At 40.6% G+C, this 15,861-nt stretch overlaps 3 protein-coding genes across 13 annotated transcripts in view; 1 reads left to right on the forward strand and 2 right to left on the reverse strand.

Annotated features, from left to right (window-relative positions):
• Positions 1-690: 690 nt before the first annotated feature.
• Positions 691-3,677, reverse strand: rnf11a (ring finger protein 11a). Its single transcript, XM_053329065.1, has 3 exons — positions 3,429-3,677; positions 2,047-2,219; positions 691-1,653 (listed from the first exon to the last, which is right to left on the reverse strand). The coding sequence occupies exons 1-3, from the start codon at positions 3,525-3,527 to the stop codon at positions 1,482-1,484; spliced, it is 444 nt and encodes a 147-aa protein (XP_053185040.1). The 5' UTR covers positions 3,528-3,677; the 3' UTR covers positions 691-1,481.
• A 2,278-nt stretch (positions 3,678-5,955) lies between these two features.
• On the forward strand, positions 5,956-8,965 carry LOC128368284 (uncharacterized). Of its 2 annotated transcripts, none has more exons than XM_053329085.1 (4): positions 5,956-6,037; positions 7,131-7,292; positions 7,373-7,514; positions 7,649-8,965. In XM_053329085.1, exons 1-4 carry the CDS (start codon positions 6,035-6,037, stop codon positions 7,702-7,704), a joined length of 363 nt encoding a protein of 120 aa, XP_053185060.1. In that variant the 5' UTR covers positions 5,956-6,034; the 3' UTR covers positions 7,705-8,965. The 2 variants fall into 2 exon arrangements, with proteins under 2 accessions (XP_053185060.1, XP_053185051.1); XM_053329076.1 differs by having other exon boundaries at positions 7,373-7,510.
• A 380-nt stretch (positions 8,966-9,345) lies between these two features.
• The window catches only part of LOC128368113 (nuclear factor 1 X-type-like), a 109,618-nt gene continuing 103,102 nt past the window's right edge, over positions 9,346-15,861 (reverse strand). For all 10 annotated transcript variants that reach the window (XM_053328876.1, XM_053328924.1, XM_053328932.1 and 7 more), the window contains one exon: positions 9,346-14,342. In XM_053328876.1, coding sequence (XP_053184851.1) covers positions 14,328-14,342 — 15 coding nt within the window. In that variant the 3' untranslated portion in view covers positions 9,346-14,327. The remainder of the gene's footprint in view (positions 14,343-15,861) is intronic.

Genomic DNA, 15,861 nt, shown 5'->3' on the forward strand with positions numbered 1-15,861 from the left:
TGTCCGGACCTTTAAAAGCTGAAATAATGTTTTACATTCAAGATACATTCCAATGTGCTGCTGCTGTAGCTACGTTCACCATTTTACTTCTTTGTGCTATATGTTACACAGTCAGTATCGGATAAAACAAAATGCTTTCAGCTTTTACTATCAGACCCAGGGTCTCTGGAAATCCATCGCTTGCTGCAAGAAGGCCATCAACACAAAACTAAATTCAACAGCTTCAAACTGCAAACTGATTATAGGGGACCAATGACTTGGTTTACAACTAACAGGGTTAACTCACAACGTTACCTTAACAAGTGAATCTCCAACCACAATCCCCTCAATACACACGTGTATACATAAGAAAACAGACAATGGTGCTAGGGATACCAAGGTGCTTTATGGGGGATTGCACAGCTTATCTTCTCTTTGTAAATGTCACTGACAGTAAACAATAAAACACACATTTGTATAGCTATCTTAGTAAGGAAGTTAATTGACATGTAGCACTCCCTAGCCCCTAACCCTAACCATCACAACTAAATGCATAACCTTAACCCTAAACTGAACATAATTCAAACCAATTCTAACTTAACCCTAAAAACAGGTCTGAAGCCTAAAACAGCCCTTTGAAGGTGTGTCAAAAAGTGAAGGCCAAAATGTGCTCACTTTTTTAAAATCACACACAGACACACAGACACACAGACACACAGACACAAGAAACAAAACAGAGGAAAAGCAAAGAGAGGCTCGATATTGTGGAAAGGCAAAAAAACAGATCCACATCTGTAAAAGCAGCTTAGAAGGAAAAACTTAAGTACAGACAACAAAACGCGAGACAAATAAAGTATAACCAATCTTCAAATCAAAAGCTGAAATGACACCATAAATGGTTATGGGACCTCAAGTCTCTGCTCAGGACAGACTTAGGTTGTTTTTCAGACTGATTGATGATTGCATTTCAGTAGACGTGGGGGAAGGCAATGAAGGCCACAGGTTGATTTGAATAACACTATAACTTTCACTGGCCTTTGTGACAAAAAATGATGCTCACTAAGACCACAGTTTTCTGCATCCTCTCTATTCATATTACCTATTGCACATTACATCTTGAAAGAGGAGGTAAATGACATTGGTGAAATGCATCTAATTACCTTAAAAATCCCAAATTAAAAAATAAAAGTCAGTCATATAAACATGAAATTACTTTGGAGTAATATTTTGCTACTTGGACAGCTTTCCATATTCTTCATCTCACTTAATTTGGCACACTGTCGTACTGTAAAAGGCAAAGAGTTTCAAAAGCCCAAATCTGTACATATCAGACCAAACAAATGTACTGTCGGGTACAGCTTTCAACATCTTTCTGCATTCTTAAACACGCTCCAGAGATCTGCATAATACCATCTTACCTTGGCTACCTGTTTGAACAGCTAAGACAGTTTTGGCTAAAAAGGTGCAGTTACTTTTAGGCAGGAGCAGCCACCAGGGGCTGCTCAGTTAGTTTCGTAAGTGGATAGCAGCGCTGCGTCAACTGGTTCCATGCAGGAGGGGCAGGTGAAGGAGCGCATCAGCCAGGGGTCAATGCAGTCAATGTGGTAGATGTGAAGGCAAGGAAGGAACCGAATGGGATCGCCGTACTCAAAATCCATCATGCAGATCACACACCTAGAGGAGAGAAACTGTTAGTCCTCCTCTTTCGTACTCATCTTCACACATGAAAATAACTTGTTTGTAAAATAGATTAATTTTTACAGATTTTCAAACGCATGGACATGTAGCAGCCTGCTGATTTACTATAAGCTACACTGCTGATATCATATTCAAATAAACACAAAGCTCTGTACAACAATGATTTAGTCCATCTGTACCATCATCTACATTTTAAGTCTATAGCTGTAAACGTCTTTGATGTATAAAACATAATTGTGTTGATCAATCAAAAGGCTTGGATTAAAGCTTTATTTAAAAATGGTACTTAAATAGTTCACAAAAAACTAATGACGACGTGATGAGTTTTGTCAATGTTGAATGACAGCGTGACCACTATTTGAGACTCACTCTTTAACTTTCTTGTCAGCAGGGTCAGAGCCCGGGTCGAAGATGCCTCTGGGCAGGTGATGGATGAGGCCGATGCGCTGGGCGATGCGGACCTGCTCCTCCTCCGTCAGCTGACTAGCCAGACGACTCTCACCTGGGTTGGGATGGTACACAGGCACTGGATGGGTGTGCTCCTGGAGAAGAAGGAACAAAAAAACGTGTCATCTATGGAACAATACCATTAGAATAACCAATTAATAATTTTTTAGTCCAAATTCTGATTCCATCTTCTTAAAAGTGAATGGTCTTCTATGATGGTAAACTGAATATCTTTAGTTAGTGGACTGTTCCGTCTTAACAAAGGTACATTTAAGAATATTACCTTGGCCTTTGGGAAACAGTGATCATTTTTTCAGCATTTTCTGACATTTTATTGTCCGTAATAATTAATCAGTTAATTGAGAAAATGACGTACAGATCCATAATCTAAATAATCGTTAGTAGCAGTCCTAAAAATGTACAACACACACACATAGTTTCCATTCCTGTGATGCAATTTAAGTAAGTGTTTGGATGGCAATAAACATTAATTGCGTATTGCATAACCATTTTTTGGCTTAGGTTGTAACTGTTGGTTGCTGTCCATGTAGTGACCTAGATTAGTTAGAAAAGTTATTTATTAGCACTAACCCTGATAACAAGTCAGGTAGAGCAACAGTTTAGTGGTTATACATAAAGAAAAATAAAGAATTGACAATATACTGAAAGCAACTATTCTTGTGTTGGGAAAAACATAATAACACCATATGAAGTACAAATATAAGGGTCATTGATGAAGCTAAAAATATGGAAAACAAGTCCTTGCTCCAGACCCAGAAGGCCTTCATCACATCAAAATGAAAGAAAAGATAAGGAACAAGCTCCTTCTAGTGATGACAAAAAAGTACAAAGGTCTGCAATGTCCACGTGTGTTTGCAATAAAAGGAATAACAAGGATAATGTAGTATTTTAAATTGTATTTCATATTAGAATTATTATATTTATAGGAGGTAAAAACCAGGTCAATACTGATTCAAATATCGCTGGGGAGTTTTGTTTTATAATGTTAAGGAAGTAATGTTGAAGTCAGTGTTGCCTTAACTATAAAATAATGGTCTCTTCTACTGAGTAAGGCATACAGCTGGTATCGGATCGGTTCTCGGTGTCGGTATAACCAGGTAATGTGACTGAAAAATACCTTATGTTTATACTGTGTGAAACCTAAAAGAATTAACCTCTTGGCACAATTTTCTCGAGGTTTTTGATTAGTAGCTTTTATGGCCTGTTGATTTTACGGAGATGCCATGGTTGCATTGTTTGCTCTTAGAGCCCTAGAGCAGTGCTTCAGTCCCGGGGCTGCTCACCTCGTAGGGCGGCGGAGGCTCTCCGGGTAGACTGCCCCCCTCGGACTCGTTCAGCAGCGACAGATCATCCGCACCTTGAGAAAACAGACAGTTCCCCATTGAACTGAGGCCACCATTAGAGTGTGGACGTCTTTCTGAAGGCTGACAGACACTGATGAGGCGTTAGGTAGAGCAAAACTAACCAGCCGCCGTCTGAGATGTGTGTCTGGTCTTGACGTTAGCTTTTAGTTAGCTGGTTGTTTGTTAATCCGTATATACATCGATGGGAAAAGCGACAACGCTTACTTGACAGAATCAGATGCGATACAGTGTTGAGACACGGTGTCCAGTAAAACAGAAAGTGACACAGATTTTAATCGTAACAGTGACCTAATTTTCTCAGGTGTCTAGTGTACGTTTTCTTCTTTTGTTTTTTACCACCCGCATTCAGAGAAGACCCGCCCTACTCTGCCTCTGATTGGCTCTGATGTTGATATACTTATCTTGACCAATCATATTATTCCTCATGCATCAACCTAACCAATCTAACCAACGAAGGTAACGAGTTCTAGCCAATCAGAGGCAGAGTAAGGCGGGTCTATACAGAATACGGGTGGGGAAAACAGCTTTTCGTGTTTACAAAAGACTGGATATCGTCACCAAGAAGTTTTGTTGAGGCTCTGCCGCCTGAATAGAATATTTTAAATGTAAAAGAAAAAATAAAGTGTATAAGTACTATATGGCATTTAATCATCAAACCTACAAGGCACTGATTACTAAAAAAGTCCATCAGATAATTAATTTATTGTGAAATTATTTTTTAAAACACAAATTATTTGTCTTACTTTATCCTGCTGATTCTGTTCTATCTATCTATCTATCTATCTATCTATCTATCTATCTATCTATCTATCTATCTATCTATCTATCTATCTATCTGATACATATATGTCTACTGAGTACTATGCTGTGTTGTGTTTGTGTCTGCCGTCAAAATCATTGTTGTTGTGTTTGAGTATTTTGTTTATTTATATACATGTTCAACATTTATTTGCATGTTTGTGTTTAGTTGCTTTCTTTAGTTATTATTTTGAATGCATTATTTTCTTTGAGTGTATTGACGTGCATGTTTGAGTTAATTGATACAGATGAACACAATGAAGGCAGTGATTACAGACATGGACTGACATCTTCTGCCAATCAACGGCTACAGGCTGGCCACACCGGCCAGTGGTGACTCAGGGGAGGGTTTCTCTCTATCTATATAGACAGAGCAGCAGGTTAGACTACAGGACTTTTTGGACTGAGCCCACACACCTTGCGGATGATGGAGGATCCCATGCAGACAGGCGGACAGACGCAGGCCTTTGGATGACCAGTGGATGTCACCTGGAGGAGTAGAGTTAGCAGAGGAGGCCTTGGCGAGGGGTGAGAGCAGGCTGGACACCTGAGACAGCAGTGCACTGAAGGCCTTTGAACGCAGTTGGCAGAGGCAGGAGCTTCTGCCCAAAGCTGTGAGTTCCCTATGGCTATGGTTTGTTGGTGAGGCTGCTCGCAATTGACATAACCCTGTCTATGAAGTGCACACTGCTGGCTGTTTTTCTTGGTTCCAGGAGTGGTAAGAGGGACCATTGGTGGTGTGGGCCTGACCGACGTCAACTGGATATAGGGCGCTAGAGCAAGGACTGGTAGTATGACAGTGAGCCCTCTTGGACTGATTATTTTAAGGCTGTTAACTTGCCTTTCTTTTAAAGACCTTCTCCCAGTTTAGAGACATTTGCTACCATAAGTTTTACCTTTTGTACATATCTTGGTATAATATTTATTGTGCATCCTCTGTATTGTGGTTCATCAAGTAGGCTACTGCTCACCCTTGTAACAAAACACACAATACCTTATTGGTGGTTTGTTTGTTATATAGTTCTAACACCTTTATTACAGCCACCTTTTTACATATACACATGATTGCTTAGCAACAGTGACTGATTTTTAATGACTTTACAAAATGTATTGGCCTACATTTTGTAAAGTGACATATCAGCCATGTTGCTAAGCTATATGTAAAGAGGTGGCTGTAATAAAGTTGTTAGAACTATATGACACTGCTTAACGTGTGTGTGTGTGTGTGTGTGTGTGTGTGTGTGTGTGTGTGTGTGTGTAAACAGCAACAGTCAAACACCATATCACACATAGGCTACAGTTCAGAAATGAATGACATAAGATGGAATAAAGAATGACATAATGAATAGCATACGAGGGAATAAATGGCTAATATGACACAATGATTAACATAAAGATAACAATTAAAGCTAAAGTTGTTTTTTTAAAGGGGGGGGGGTTATATATCAGTCAGCTCTCAGAGAACAGTGTTTCATGATTTATTTTATCGCTTTTTGATTTTAATAGAGGCACGTGTGTTATTGGGGCGGGTCATATTAACGCCATGTTGTTGTTCCGGGTTGGGCTGGTCACTTGCAAACACGTCGTGTCGCTTTATGTTATGTAGTAGGTACTATACCGTCGTTCTGTCGGTAAACGCTGTCGGTGTTTTTTTTAACGGACCCGTTAGTCTCACGTGGTGCTCGGTTCCCGTCAAGTGTGACCACAGAGATATCTGAAAGATTGAGATGGTAAGAGGGCGCCTAACAGCACATCCTTGGTTATTGTTTGGTGTTACAGAGAAACCTGGTCGGGGAACGGCTGGGGTCCCCTGGGTTAGGGATAAGATTGAGTGCACTTTAAGATAAAGGGGGGGGGGGGACACCAGTACACTACTGACACCAGATTCATTGTAGTGTTTAATGCACTTTTGTATGTGGGTGGTTGACGAATAACACAATTCTGACTGTCCGTGTGTCACATAGGCCTACTGATAAAAAAATTGTATTTTTTAAGAATATATATTTAGATGTTGTTCCTCTGACAAGATATAATACGATAATACCAAAGGTGTTGTGGGTGTATTAAGAGTTATACTTAGAGTTTTGATCCAAACATCAAACATGTCATATGGTGTGACTGTCCGGCATATCTGTGCCCTCAGAAATAAGAGCATATTGATAGTGACATTAAAATAACACTTATTATGGCTACAATCACATGTTTAAGTCCTTCAGTTGGGCCTAAGGAAAAAAAACATCTTTGCCTCAAGATTTGGGAGTTTACGGTTGATAAATTAAATGAAAAACCAACAAAGTGTCTTAGTTGGGTAACCACTTACTGCCAGAGCTCCTTGGCATTGATTCAACAGTCTCTGAGCTGACTGGAGAGGTGAACACCATTATTCCAAAATCTCCCATAGGTGTTCAATTAGGTTGAAATCTGGTGACAGTGAAGGCCACAGCATATGATTAATTTCATTTTCATACTCGTTAAACTATTCAGTGACTTCGTGCCCTATGGATCAGGGTAGTGTCATCCTAGAAGAGACCACCGAGAGCAGAGAAATGTTTCATCATAGATAAAGGTGATCACTCAGAACAACTTTGCAGTAACTTTTCCCTCTAAGGGGACAAGTGGACCCAAACCATGCCAGCAAAATGCCCCTCACAGCATAACAGAGCCACCAGGTCCCTTCACTGTAGGGGTCAAGCTTTCAGGCCTGTGTCCCAGTGTGATGTTTCAGCTTCACAGACAGGCTGATCAGAATGTGTATTATCAGACAGAAGATATCTTGGTTATGACTGGGATGACTCTCTCTAATGTCAGTCTTCGTACATCCAGGCTACAGCTCCTCCACCACCACCACCGCCATTGACTCCACCTTCATCCTTTGGAATCCAGCCGGAAAAAAACATTCCTCAACCATGCCATGCGGCAATACCAATTACCTCCAATAACAGCCACCCAAACCCAGAGACAATTCCACCAGGCTTGGACACTCAGGTAAGTGTCTCCTCTGCAGTCTGGAGTATTATTACTTTGGCACTCTGAAAGATTTATCTGTTAAATCTCCCTACATGCAGGGTGTAGTTCCTCCGCCGCCATACTCTGTGCAAAGTGGACCCCAGTCTCCACCGTCACAAGGACAGGAAGATGATCTTTCTGACAGTGACGACAAATACCATCCAGTCCAGGAAACTGATCCTGCACCACAGGCACTTGCAAGTAGATCTCTCTTTCGACAGTTATTCATTTTAACTTTAAAGGGACCTTCACATTTTGAAAGATTTATGTTTTTTTTTGTCTGGCATAATGACCGATCACGCTATTAATCAACTTTCTGTTCCCATTAAAAACAGGCCAGCATTGTCCAGCCTTCTGCAGAGGACTGGGTACAGGGGGAAGAACACCATGAGGCCTAAAGCACTGCTCTGAAACACTGGTGTAGTCAAGAGAGGATGTTGCTTCGGGTTCAGGCCAAAATTGTTTAAAAATCTTATTCCAGCCTTCAATTATCATCATCATCATCATTGATGGTGTATTGCTCTGCTAGTTTCTATTATACAAACACCAACCATATCCCATGTATAGCTTTTCCATACTTTGACTAGCACAAGCTCAGATGCCATGAGTTTAAAAATATTTATTTTAGTGGCAAAAAGAATATTTTGTAAAACTGATTGTAAATAACCCAAAATGATATATTACAAACTATATGGATTGGATAAATCAATTGTAGTATTTGTTATAACTAGGTAGGGAAACTTTTTGCACATAAAGGTGAAGCACTTCTCTGCCTGTGAGATGTTTATAATGTCAAAATATAACCCAGATGATGTAGTCTGTCATTTGGGGTTTGGAGAAACAAAAATGTCTTTAATCTGCATTACAAACAGGTGATGTGGACTTTGAAAGACATATGACAGTCAGTTAATGTGCTATTTGTTTAATTAAGGGAGTTGTAGTTTTTGGAGCTTAGCCAACAATGAACTAAAAGGATATTTTTTTCTTGAAGCAATTATTTTTTGTTGTTGTCCCTTTTTTAAAAATATTTTAAATTAAACTCACCCTTGGTTTGAACACACATTAGTTCTTTGCTTCAGTGCCTCGAGGAAAACAGCATGAAGAGCTAACATATCTTTGGAGAAGAAGGTCTGAAAATACTTGTTTTTAAATGTCTTAAAACCACAGTCTGTTGGATATTAACATTTGTGTCTAGTATAAAGAAAACATGAACAAAAACCTCCAGCTCAATCAATTTGAAATAAAGTACATTAAATGTCGAGTCTCGGCTTTAATTAGAGTAGGTTTACATCAATATAGAAAGAAGTAACAAGATACACATTCTTGACTTGACTTTTCCACATGTAGAACTGCTTTCTAAAAAGTAGAGAACCAACTAACTTTGATCTTGCTTATAGATTTTCTCTCTTTTCTCTCAGCCTCATTATCTTTGTCGCTTGCATGGTCACCTCTTTACTCTTCAAGTCCACCTCAGTTTCAGTGGTAACTCTAAGCTACAAATACATTTTTTTAGAGCATGTACTAACATTAAACAATGACACAAAGCTGCCAAATGCCCAATTCATTTTAACTCAACTCCTGTGTTAAAAGTGCAATATCTCCTCCACAGTGCTGTCAGTAAGAATGTAAACTTACTAAAATTAAAGCTGAGACGTGGCACTTTACTGTTGTGTTGATTACTTTATTTCAAACTGAATGCTGGAGCACATATCCTGAATGACAAACACTTAGAACTGTCCAATCACTTACTGTCTGTACTGTACAGGTGTCAGTGTCTTCCCTCCACAGACCTGACCTGGTGTAGTGTGTCTGAGCTTTAAAAAACAGCTCACACAGACTACAGGCTTTCAGCTATAAAAGCTGCTTTAGCTATAAAAACTTTTCACTCTGGGGCTTGAAGACTTCATATTTACACTGCACGTTATAATGCTGTTTTCTCAATCACATATTAATCAAATGATATCATTATATTGAGCTGTTAGTTTATTCAGGCACCAGTTTATAGAAAGAAGGACATGGCACAGCAGGGTGGTACAGTCAAGAACATCCTTTTTATTCAATCAGGTGCTGCTCTTCTCAAACTGTGTTTTTCTTCTTATGGAAAAGAAACTGTAATTAACACATGCATTTCACCTAGAGCTCTGGGGGTGTTCTCACAAAGAAGTGGTGCTGCACTGAGGGCGTAGACAGAGGCATAGAAGAGCTGGGAGTCAGGGGGCCTAGGGTGCTGCCTATTACACCAATAACCATACACGCTTAAGAAGATAAAGAACAAAATAAACAACAGAACAAAGACACGGAGCAGTCCAGCATGAGGTGGTCAGAGGAGAAAAATGGAGGGACTTCCCTGAATCCTCAAAATGTGAGGGATCAGGTTCATGCTGGCCTTTTATCTATCTGGTTGGTGTGTTGTAAGTGGCTAATACTGCTGAGGGTTTCACTGTGTGAAGCCCGCCGTTAACAATAATACTTCACTTTAAAATAGATTTTAAAGATTGAAGATTGATTTGAATGGATGTAGGATATGTCCTGGAAATGCAACCCCCCCTTTTCAGCCTCATGCAGGACAAGTCCGGTTATAAGGTGCTTGTAGCTTTCATTTACAGTCCAAGGCATCCTCAAAGAGAGCCTAAACGACAGCATACCCTGATAGCAAATATTAAAAGAAATCCAAATGATAAGGAAACAAAAAAAAGGGGGAGAAATAAAACAAAGCCAAAAATAAATAGCTAAAACAAAAGAGCAAACTCTTATCCTAATAAAAGCAGCCCCTTTCCAACATCCCAAAGCAGTTCATTCAGCTCTCGAGATCCCAAAATCGTCTCCGTTTAACCTCTTCAACTCGAACCCCTTGAGACCCCTGTCATCCCTTCCTAACCCACCCAAGGACACCCCCAAAAGCCCATCAGCGTAATTTGTTCACTTACATTAGCTGTTGAATGGAGAAGCTGAAGAAGATGGGTATGGTAATACAATGTGAAGCATACAGACAAGAATAACATGTGAGCTAACTGCATTCTGCTCAGACAAAAGTTTTTCGGCAATATTTTTTTTCACCCTCCCAACAGCGGAGAGGGCGGGAGGGAGAGAGAGAGCGAGAGGGAGAGACGGAGAGTGACGGACACACAGTTACAGACTACTCCAGTGTCTAAGAGAAAACAGACAGTGGAGACAAGAGGGGAAGAAAAAAGCAAGAGCTGAACGAGAACAAGTTTTTTTGCCTTTTCAAAAGAATTTTTTTTTGTCATCATTTATCAATAAAAAGTAAAGAACTAATTCACACCAGCTTCCTTTTGTACTATATATATATACAGTACATACATATATATAGTAGATATAGTACACATATATGTACTATACATATATATAGTACATACATATATATATGTATATATACGGCTTTGAAAAGGAAGAGAGGATATAGGGGAGGTACAATGGAGGGGATTCATTTCGAAGGCGGAGGAAGAAGTTGTCTGAGCACTGAATGGCGATGACATTTTGCCTCCATGTGGCACTCAGTGGCTACCTGCTTCCTCGAGCCATTTCGAAAAAAAAGGGGGCGATCTGGATTACAAAATGGAGTCTGTGAACAAAAGGCACTTTTAAGGGACAACCTTTAACTGCTGGGAAACTATACACTACAGCACAAGCACTATAAGAGTCATTTACAGAGGAGGGGGGTGGAACAGGGGAGAGGCTCACCTTTGCTGCCTGTTTCATAAATGGTTCAGACCTCATATTTGTGCCTAATTCTAAGCTACTTTCAGCCCCTTTACTGTTGTTTCTGTGCAGGAGACAGAGGGTCTGCTTTAATACTCTTTCCACTTCAACTGTCATAACACAACCTGCTGAGCTCCATCCAGTAATCGATTCATAAACATGTCAAGATGATCATGGGGATAACAGATTTCTGGATGTGAAGCGTCTCCCAGAGTACAGGGAGGAACTTGTCATGTATTTATGCTAATGTATGTGATAAAAATGCACTGAGTTGGGAGGGTTCTTTTCAGGGTTGTTTTGCTGGTGAGTTTCAGGCAGTGCATGGGTAAAGTTATCTGAACATCGTTTCTTAGGCTTGACAGGATAGGTTTGAATTTTTTTTTTCTAAAGGTTGAACCAAAATGCCTTTTGTGTCACAACCTTAAGGAATAGGAACCTCTCCCCCCACTCAATACAAATAGAAGAAGAATACAAATAGAGAGGAATAATGCTGTTTCCTAAATGGTCTGTTACTTTTGTTCATTTACCATTCATTTATAATAGTTCTGAATGTACTTTATAGTGTTAAAGCACCAGGTTTCATCTGATAATAGAGATTTTTTCTTTTGAAGTTGTGTAGAATTTTTTTTTCCTTCAGCCCTCCCACACTTTTATAAACAAATGATTACACATAAAACATTAAAAAAGAGACAAAGGAAATAAAAACAAATACCCCCGACTTACAAAGACTAGGATTTTTCATGGCCCTCTAGTTTAGAGTCCCGGAGCTTATGGACTTGAAACAAATACATTTTTTTTTCTCTTTTCTCTTAGCTTTCTTAAAAATCTCTAACAGACAAACACAATGATCTACCCAATGCATTGCACGTGGCTCAATCGACACATATTTTTCAATAATAATACTTTCCATCAAAAAACAAACACTTTTTTTTTCTTCAAACCTACTGTCGATTTTTGACATGTTCATCTAGGTATTAGAATGCTGCGCTGCAGATGGCGATGACTTGTGTCGTTTGATTCGTACTGGTAACAGTAAGGTGATGTTACTGAAACAGGTTGTGGGGGGAGGGGGAGGGGGGGATGAGAGTTCAGAAAATAACTAGACTGCCAACCAGCTCATGTAGTAAAAGTTAAAAAGGAGCATATATCATAAATATATATGTATAAGATCTCTCTCTCTCTGTCTTTACAAAAAAAAAGAAGTTTGCAGCCCTCTATAAAGATCTGTCCTAGGCCAATGGTTTCCACATGTACCAATGCTACCATTCCCTGTAGCTTTAGCTTATATGTGGGAAGAGAACCTGAAGTCAAGTTTATTACTAATTGCATGAAGGGAATACAGAGGCACTTTGATATATTGTTATAGTCTTGATATAAGGTTTTAGTACATAGAGCTAATGTTACTAGAGAGGCTGAGAACGGGGTCTCAGCCCGGTTTACTATCCCTGCAAAATAGAACCAACAGCTAGGCAGTCCAGTTATTTTGTGAGGTCGGCTTTTGTTGGATTGTGTCATGATGAAAATAATACCAAATAGCAATTTAAATGTGAACATTTACATAGAAAAAAATATCTCAAATTAAAAAGACAAATCTTAAGTGAATGAAAAACCATTAACAAAGGCAGTTTGGAGAACCAAATATAAAGGCTTCCCTTTATTATTTTATGTCAGGTTGTTGGTGTTAGTGTGCTATTTATAAGTGTGTGTCTGTGTGTGCATTTGTATGTGTGTGTGTGTGTGTGTGTGTATTCCTCTGGGTTTGCCTGTGACGGGACTAAGGGATACAGGGTAAAGCAATGCAAGGGATGTGTGTGATGAGCTGTTGTTACTGTGCTGTCCATACGTGAGAGATTTGAGAAACTGCTGTTACTGTTTCACTGAAATCCGAGTGTGATGCTAAACGTATTACTGCAAACTAAAGAAAAAAATGTTATGACATGCAAGAGAAGGTTAAAACAATCCAAGTGAGACAAAACCAAAACCAAATCTTGTAAAAAAAAAAAAGAAAAAAAAAGAGAGAAATCACAAGAAAACACCTACAAACAAAATGAAAGCTAATAATATGAAGCTAATGCTGTGTGTGCATTACTGTAAATTAAATCCCATGTCTATGAATAATAACAAAATGATATTATGAGTGGTTGTGTGACAGATTATTCTGGAGAGGATGGTCTGCATGTACTGTATGCAAGCATGCCTGTGTATGTGTGTTTGTGTGTGTGCACTATGTGTCAGGGTTTAGACTTGATTGTTAGCACAGCCACATCTCTGTAGTGGCAGCCAGCCTCGACTCACTTCTCTAATCGCTCATCTGACCATCGATGTGCAATACTGTTCATCCCTTATTAAAAATTAATAGTGCATAGGTGAGGGGACGAAAGAGCACATGTAGAGTTAGTGTTATGACTGTCTGTCGTGTGTTCACTCGCTCGCACTCGCCTCATGGCTATCACTTCTCCCACAGCAGGGCGCCCTGATACTTCGACAGGTAAACAAAGACCAGCCACTTAGTGCATATATGTCACACCATCGGATGGTGTCACCATGATTGGCCAATCAGAAATGAAAGAGGCTCAGGGCTGAGCGAATGAAGCAGCAGAGTGTGGCGACACACAGGCATGTGGCTGTGGTTCTGGTCTGGACCCTGGGCAGCACTGAGCTCCAGGTGGGGGGGCAGCGGTGGTGGTGGTGTGGTGGGGGGCGGCGCTGGTGGTGGTGGTGGTGTGGTGGGAGGCGGGTGGCACCTGGAGGAAAGGTGCTTTGAGAAATACACTGATATGGAGGCGTGCAATTTGGGTTGCAATCTTTTCAAGTTGCACATCTGATTTCACCATTTACTACTACTTTTTTTTTTTTTTTGGATCTCCCAGCCAATGCATGGAGTTTCATGGTGGAGACAACAAAATTAAAAAATAATTATAATAATAAAAAAAGAAACAACAAATGTATAATTGGTCATGTGTCAGGTCGCCATATTGTGTTTCCTTTCTGACATTTCATGGTGTGTGTGTGTGTGTGAGACAGTTCCTCATTTTTCTCTGCATTCTGAGTCTGTCCACTCAATCTCATTGAAGCCTCCTGCATTAGGGCAATGAACACTCCTGTTCAAATTGTGTTGAATCGGGGCAGGGTCGGGCGGGGTCTTTTCGGGTTCTGTAGTAGTACTTTGAATAGTGTTGGCGAGAGAGAAACTTTTAGTGTCAGCAGTCTGTTCTTAATCAACGATGATGTGTTTGTTTTTCAAATTTCCAATTTTCATGACACAATTTTAGCTGTTGATTCATAGAGGCCTTGTCAGAGGAACCAGGACTGTGGAGGAGAAAAGGAAAAAAGAATTAGTCTCTAAACTACATTAGCAACAACAGACATATACATGATATTGATATGAATAAAGGAGGTAAAGGGGGGTTGACGTAACAGAGTATGAACACAGAACAGCATTTTGAACAGTACATAAGATCCCCAACAAGGAGTCAAGAGATACACATTTTTGATACACAAAATGATCATTATTTTGTTTTTTTTTCTGGCAGATTACATGACAATTTCACCTCTTCAGGTCTCTAAAAATATAACGAATAAAAAAATGACTCTGTTGTCAGTCATAAGGCATACAGTATGCCAAACATAAATGAGGCTGAGGTCGCAAGGAGACTGCTTTAAGAGAGGCAAAAAATGTTGGGGGCCACATGTATAAAAAATTCTACAACCACTAGGTGGCCATCTATGCCTCCTTTTCTCCCTCACTGTCAGTACTTGCTGAGCTCGGTTGTCCCACACAGTGCCGAAAAAGTTACCACCTTGACTTAAACACTTGGTGTTTAAAAGAGGGCTGACTAGAGCTTTTTCTTCAATAAAAACACTTGTGTTATTTCGGAGCTACAAATAGCATTGGGGCAGCAGTTTTTTGTGTTGTTCTGAATGGCTTTCCAATGAGCAGGCCCATAACTGCCCTGTCATGCGCTACTAGTTTACATGTAAGGCGATCCTCCTAATATGTCTCTTCTCTGTGAGCCCGAGTGGTCTCAGGCTACACTGTAACGCTATTGAGGGCAGCTACTCCAGGGATCCGGTTTCTCACTTTGATAAGAGGGCAGAGAGGAGGCTTTGGCACAGGCCGAGCCGTTCTGGCTGCTGCTGACATTCCATAGGGCTCGACCCGGGGAGTGCAGCGAATTACCCCACCTTTAACAGCAAACTCTCTGTTGTCCCCCATTCGTGCAAACCCAGAGAAATCCCCCCCCCCCCCCTCACAACACACACACACACACACACACACACACACACACACCAACACTCACACTCTATCCCTTCTTTCCTTCACTACCTCCCTCTTTCCTACCCATAATTCTTTGGTGTTTGGAGATAACTCCTCCTCCTGGCTCCAACTTCCCTTAACCCCCTTCTCTTTTCTCCCCTCTCTCACTCTGGCTCTCCCAATGTAATCCTTGGCAGTGGAAAGTGACCCCCCCCCTCTCTCTCTCTCTAACCCCCCCTTCGTCCAAGTTCAACTGCCTATGACATCATGTCTGGTTGCCCACAGCAACCAGACAGCCGGGACGTGACTGTGGAGTGCAGCGAGCTTCAACTAACTCCCTCTCTCTTTTTTCCCTCCCTTTCTCTCAGTCCCTCTTTCTTTTCTCCCCTATCTCCATCTCTCTTCCTGCATGGCTGAGGTCTCACCACCAGAGAGCTCCTCAGACCAGCTTTTCTCAGCGTCTTGCCCTGACAGCAGTGGGAAGACTCGCTCCCTCTGTCTTGGCTAGTTGGCTAGCAGGCGGTGAGGCGAGCTGGCAGGGCCATCGTCTGAACCTCTCCATATGCCAGA

This window comes from Scomber japonicus, chromosome 2, assembly GCF_027409825.1.
Source record: "Scomber japonicus isolate fScoJap1 chromosome 2, fScoJap1.pri, whole genome shotgun sequence".
Taxonomy (NCBI): domain Eukaryota; kingdom Metazoa; phylum Chordata; class Actinopteri; order Scombriformes; family Scombridae; genus Scomber; species Scomber japonicus.